This window comes from Pararge aegeria, chromosome 5, assembly GCF_905163445.1.
Source record: "Pararge aegeria chromosome 5, ilParAegt1.1, whole genome shotgun sequence".
Classification (NCBI taxonomy): Eukaryota; Metazoa; Arthropoda; class Insecta; order Lepidoptera; family Nymphalidae; genus Pararge; species Pararge aegeria.
The window spans coordinates 10886139-10892544 of record NC_053184.1 but is presented as its reverse complement, the minus strand read 5'-3'; the positions used below and the strand labels follow the sequence as shown (position 1 = coordinate 10892544).

General features: G+C 34.9%; 1 protein-coding gene across 1 annotated transcript; it reads right to left on the bottom strand.

The window, feature by feature from the left end:
- Positions 1-1538: 1538 nt before the first annotated feature.
- Positions 1539-4513, bottom strand: LOC120624075 (muscle-specific protein 20). Its single transcript, XM_039890411.1, has 4 exons — positions 4401-4513; positions 3789-4000; positions 3152-3272; positions 1539-2011 (listed from the first exon to the last, which is right to left on the bottom strand). Exons 1-4 carry the CDS (start codon positions 4428-4430, stop codon positions 1820-1822), a joined length of 555 nt encoding a protein of 184 aa, XP_039746345.1. The 5' UTR covers positions 4431-4513; the 3' UTR covers positions 1539-1819.
- Between the last annotated feature and the right edge of the window lie 1893 nt (positions 4514-6406).

The following is a 6406-nucleotide window of genomic DNA, read 5'->3' as shown; positions in this document are numbered from 1 at the left end:
AGGTAGTTAGTTTTTATCAAACACATATCCCTTGTTGTATATAATATTTGCTAGCCCGCTACAATCTTAGCAATGAATAAATGATTGTACATAATACTGAATGTAATAATACACTTTTATTGTACACCACATAAACATATAGAAAAATCATAAATACAAAAATTAACAAAAGATAAGAGCCGGAACCTGTAATTTAATCATCATCCACAACCTGTTAGTATCCCATTGTTGAGCACAAGTTTCTCTCAGAGATTGAGAGCTTAGGCCGTCCACGCCGTTATAATGCGGATTGGCGGGCTTCATCTTATACGTACTACACATTTTCGTGTCAGAAAAAAATCTTTGATTGTTCAATGGACGTAGTACCGCGCTTCACTTAATGCTCAAAAAAAGTACAGCGTATGCCCATGAAAGTCTGCTGTGGCCACAGAATTAAGAGCATAGAGAATTCGTGTACACTAATATTTAAGCATCAAAAACTACTCCACTTTAGTAGTGTTTTTCTAACAGACAGTCAGCCACTTTTATTTAGCAGTTGACAGTAACTATTCTACCTCTAATGTTCTAAACGTCTACCATAAAATGAAGAAAATGTGAAAGTATGTGAGCTAGCAAAACGGGTTTGAAGTGAGACGTGGTCGGGCGTCTTCATTGTTATGGACACAACGCACTGCATGCAAAAATAGATAAATGAGGATTCTGTATGTTGCTAATTCAGAGGTTGTGACCTCGAATCCATTAGGCTACCAATTTTATATTAAACAGAGTATATTAAGTCAAGAGCAACGTACGTTGTGTTAAATGGACTGCACAAATCGGCTGGCTACTTTACTCAGTGCGCGTTGGTGGATCTCATATTATTAGGTCTGGTGAAGAGAGTGAAAGGCTTAGAATCTAAACGCCTTCTCCCACAAAGAGAAGGGGCTAACGCCGTCTACCACGATGGCCCAGAGCGGACAGGTGGACTCCACACGGATTTGAGAACATTATGGAGAACTCTCAGGCATGCAGGTTTCCTTACGATGTTTTCCTTCACCGTTAGAGCAAGTGATATTTCAATTGCTTAAAACGCACATAACAGAAAAGTAAGAGGTGCGTTCTGGGATTTGTACTCGGCCCCCCTAAAGTAAAGTCGAAGTCCTACCCACTAGCAGCTAGCAGCGCTTCTATCAGGTTTATTGATTATGTATTTATTATTTTATCTTAACTAAAACTCTTATAGGCACACATACTCTTAGAAGCAATAAATAATTTTACTTATTTATCATTATTTCTAAGAATGTCTCAAGTTTTCCTGATAAGGTTTTAAATTTTCAGTTCATGCACGTTTTATTTATAGCTCTACATTTGTAAACAGGTTTTACAAATAGAGCGTTACAGATTTTATAAACGAGCAAAGCAAGTTTAAAAATAGGGACATATTCAATATATTTTTCTTAACAAATTCTCTCTTTTAAGATTATTAAAAGAATTTGTTTAATTAAGTTGATAACCATACTTTGGACTATTTTGGTGCTTATGTGAGGAAAAAACATAAATAGATACAAAAATATTTTATTATAAAAAGGCTATAATAAATGGAAATAAATAAATTTTCTTATCCTAGATTTGAATCCAACTTGGTGCTACGTGAATGTATTAGATTATACCAGGTTCTAATAGGTAATTCATCTGGATCTCTTGTTAGCCAAGAGAACGCACAATCTTACACAACACGCATGACTAGAATTACACGAGTTTGCAACAGCGTCCGTGTGCACACAGTTTAATACAAAATTAACTTAATATTAATATCACTGGTTGGGATAGGCCGTGGTCTTCACTTGCCGAGAAGGATCTTGCGTCCAGCGCCCATGTTCTGTCCTGACTGTGAGGCGCCCTTGTTGGAACCAGCCTGGAGACCGACAATGGTTTGACCGGCCTTCAGTACTTCTTCAGAGAAGTCACGCTTGCACTCTTCGGAAGGCTTGGGTCCAAGGTATGGGCCATTCCATTCGGGATGTCTGTATGTCTGTAACAAAAGAACAACACGTTTAATTAATTATCTACAGCAGATTATGTTTTAGGCTCTTATCATGATTAGGATTTCGAAAGATCCTATCATGTGGTTTGAATTTGTAGTCTTTCTTTTTAGATCTAATATATAAAATTCTCGTCTTATAGTGCTCGGGGCCACACTCGTCCGAAACGGCTTCACCGATTCTTATAGTTTTTTTTTTGCATAAGGGGTAGATCTGAGAATGGGTCTTAATCTATTTTTTTCACCCTTAAATGATAAGGGTAAATACTTTTTTATGTTTCTACGTCATTTTTAGTTTTACTTTTAGCCTGATTAGCACCCCAAAATATTTAAAAAAACCCACAATACGCGCGAACGAGGTCGCGGGCAACAGCTATTTTGAGATATAAAAAATAGTTACTGCAGTGCGTGTGCAACGCAAAAACTCGAAAATGGTTTGCTTCAATAGTTGGATTTAATAATTGAGAAAATTAGTAACAACTCAAAGCAACTTACTTAAAGTCAAAAAAAATCGCAATTGGTAACATTGTATGTGAATATTAGTTGGTAATAAGTTCACCGGTTCATCTAGTTATTAAATAATAATTGTATGATAATATTTGATCGTTTACTGTATCTATTATGTTTATGTTGAACCAAATTTTTTTTTTTATCAAGAGCAAAGTGTACTAAATAAACCACAATGAAGCCCTTTAGTAAAAATTAAAAAATACTACAGCAAGCAAATGCATGGCATTCCTTGCAGCAGGTATTAAAAAATTCGGCCTCTCTAACTCGCCTTGGATATTTCTGAAAAGTGAGGTAATGTTGCGCGAAGGTCGTAAATCTCGTTGTATATTGGCAAAGTTTCAACTCAAATTTCTAAACGTGTTCTTTAAAGCAAACATTTTGTTGCGCGTCATATAAACCCGTAGATGTTTATCATAAACTGGCGCATAAACTTGACCAGAATCGTTGATGTTGACGGCATAACCTTCAATTTTGTAAATAATCTTATATTTACATTGAATGGTTTCAATTTAGATGATTTATAGCTTCGTTTGTGTTCGTAATGAGTTCAACTTTTGGGATCTTAGGAGCAATAATAAGTAGATAATAAAAGCGTGAAAGTATAATAAAATCTGAAATTACCTCGCGTCCAAGAGCAAAGAGCGTGCTTACAACCTGTGCGATGTCCTTCTTCTCCCAAAGGTCAACGGTCTGGAATACGTCGATGTCTACGACACCGTAGGCTTTTATGGCTGCTTGGAAGCTGAAATTTAATTACTCATAAAAAAGTCGTACTTTACATTTTTATTTACGTGGTTTTCGGATGTCGTGAAACAATTAAACAATGTGTTTGGTCGTATTTACAAGTTGGCATGACATTTTTAAATGTTCTTTTATTTTTATGTGAATTATCAACCTTGAAACAGTAGTAAATAGTTAAGTAGCCGCTGGTATTTTATCTTTGTTTATTTTTTCGGTTCGTCGCTAAAATTTTGATACATCGATATCCATATCTATGCTAATAATATAATTTTAAAGTCAACCCAGCTTGCCTGTTCTTTTTTCGCGCCTAAATATATTTTTAAAAAATTTGGCAAGGATATAGATTGCGTCCTGGAGACTCCTTAGAACATTTTACAAGATGGTTCTTTAGATTTTTTTAAAAACCTTAACCCATGCGAATTAAACTGCGAGTATCAGCTAATTACTAAATCAATCTTTTCGTGGTTGGTTAGAAGTTATTTGTCTAGTGACAAAACACTAAAATGCAGTTACTCACTTGGTAATGTTCTCCATCATCTTGAACTGTCCACCAGACGTGTTGATCTTGTTGACAGATCCGGGCTTAATCTTGTTGATAAGCTGACAGAGAACGGTGCCATCCTTGAGCACATCCTCGAAAAGTTCACCAGGGGGGAATTTAGCGCCGAGGACGGTTTCAATCCAGTTCTGGGCCTCCTTTTCTTGTTCGGGGCAACGCTTGGAAGCGAGCTGTTAAATTTAAGTTAAGATTATTAGCACCTCATGGAACCTTACACTTGTTTGACCAATTGAGACATCCAGTGAAAAATAAACTTTCATTTTACAGTTTTTATGGATGCTTTTAGAACAAAAAAATATATGACCAAAAGTGTTTAAAATAGGACTCTTAATATTATTTTGAAGATACAAAAACTATTAAAAACAAATTGAATTTTTACAACTGATTTGTCATTTTATAAATGGGGCTCTATGAAAAGCTTTTAAGTGTGCCGTTAATGAAGTGATTTATATTAGTGTAGTATGTATATCTGACTTCATTATATTAGTTAAAATGTGTTCTCAACTAAAATGTAAATTTGTGATGTAAAATTTAATAAATGTAGCGAAGTTAAAATTAGTGATGTCTGACCTTAGCGCGGACTTGGCGTTCCAGAGACATGTTTGTATAGTTGTGTGGTGTTGTGCTGTAGAGTGGTGATCTCTCTTCCGATAGCAACGGTAGACTGAACTCCTGAAAGCCAAATCGAGGTATTTATAGAGCATGCAGGCTGCGCCCTTCTGGAAGACTCTTACGCCGCGTTACCGCTGACGAGGCTACGAAATAAGCTTCTGACTCAACAACCTTTATTTGAAGGCGCTTACCTGACTATTTAGAGAATTTTTCGATGACTTTCTTTCTTTGAAATTCATAATTATAAAAAGTATTTTCAGGGCAGTTGTTTCTAAATCTAAATCTTTTTTTGTTATAATTTCCTATATTTCTACTAAGATCTAAATCGAATCACTTGTAATCGTAAAAACAAAACACAAAGGTACAAATTTCAAGCAATGTCAAACCAATTTAAACTATTTAAACCAATTTAAATAAGAGAAAACCGGGTTTTAAACTTGTTTATTTAACCTGTATAAAATAAGGATAACTTTATATATCGTTTATAGATCGTATGGCTTTACGCAGTTGCTATATTAGATTCTTAGTAATTATTAAGAAAGAAAAACGAGGTTTTGTCATTCAAACAAAAGCATTACTTACGAGTATAATTAAAATAGATCGCTGGCGCCTCTACCTTGTAGCTATTCTATCTTAACGTCAAAATTTTTTCAACAACAAATTCAAAAAATGTCTAAAATTTAAACCGATTGACCCAATAAAGAGATGTAAACGTTTTTGAAATGTTATGGGTAATGGAATCATATCTACGTACTAAGCGTGTGTATTATCAAATATTTTTATATTATGTGGCGGGTTTCAATACAAGTTGGTAGGTTTGACCCCATCTTTGGTAAATCATCATTAAAAAAAAGTATAAATAATGCTTTATTCAACACAAAATATTTTTATTTCAAGTCTGTTTTATTTATTTTTCAAATTAAATAACAAAAAGACCTTGATAGTTTTAATTTTGTATATCGTTCTTATATTTATAATTTGTATTTTATTTGTGTAATATAGTTCAAGTATTTGTATGTAGTTATTAGTATGTTTTTTTTTATATGCACAACCTGCAGTCTGTGTGCAAACAAAAGGATAACTTTTGTTTTTCTTATCCTAAGGTTGCCTGGAAGAGATCGTTCGAAGCGAAAAGGCCGCCTTTTTTATACTGCTTCTGTCTGTGGTTTTTTTTTATTCTTCTTCTGTATTTCTTTTTATGTGCAAATAAAGAATTTTGATGATATAGTATTTAATCCTTGACTCCATTTGCCCTTAAATGCAATTACAGGTGATATTATGCTTCTCACTGCAAATTTTGTATGACAACATTGTTCAGTATTTCCATCTGTACATACTCGTAAGTATCAGGAAAAAGGTGTGGAACAAAAATTCTGCATTATTATGAATACTGTGTAATACCTTATCGGCGTAGTCCCTACCTCCAACTAGCCTTTATACCATCATCATTAGGAGCCATCTTCATTTCGAAGTTCGGAGGTCAGCCGGTCAGGTCAGGAGGAAAATCGTATCATGATGAAGGTCGTTGAATACCTACAACGTATATGACATCAACTTATGCTAGGCTTCCGTAAGTATAATATATGTGATTCTTCCCATTCATGTTTATTACCAGCTCCGGATTTAGAAAGAACCGGTCAGGGTTTATTGCCCAGGCAGCACCAAACACATGTGTTTTTCAGTACAACACCTAGCTAAAGCGTGTCAAGTTGATTGTTCATTTGACTTTGGAACGCACCATCATGCTTTTGAACGCCTGCGCAGTGTATGTGTTGTCTCTGCCAGAGGAATGGCGGCCGTACCTTCGCGTCGTCGCGGTTTCTTTGTTTAAACTAAAAACCTGGTGTATTAGTTTTGAGGACTTCACTTAAACCATCTTAAATGATGAGTCATTTACAAGTTACGGATAGAAATTTAGATTTTATTTTTTTGTTCGCTCCATTAACTGGAATTGTAGTCGTGGA

What these genes read in the sequence shown, in the direction of transcription:
- LOC120624075 (XM_039890411.1), bottom strand. Translation starts at nt 4,430, where the DNA reads ATGTCTCTGGAACGCCAAGTCCGCGCTAAG. An exon ending in AACGCCAAGTCCGCGCTAAG is followed by an intron (nt 4,001 to 4,400) that starts GTCAGACATCAC and finishes TAAATTTAACAG; the next exon opens with CTCGCTTCCAAGCGTTGCCC. An exon ending in TCTTTGCTCTTGGACGCGAG is followed by an intron (nt 2,012 to 3,151) that starts GTAATTTCAGAT and finishes CTTTTGTTACAG; the next exon opens with ACATACAGACATCCCGAATG.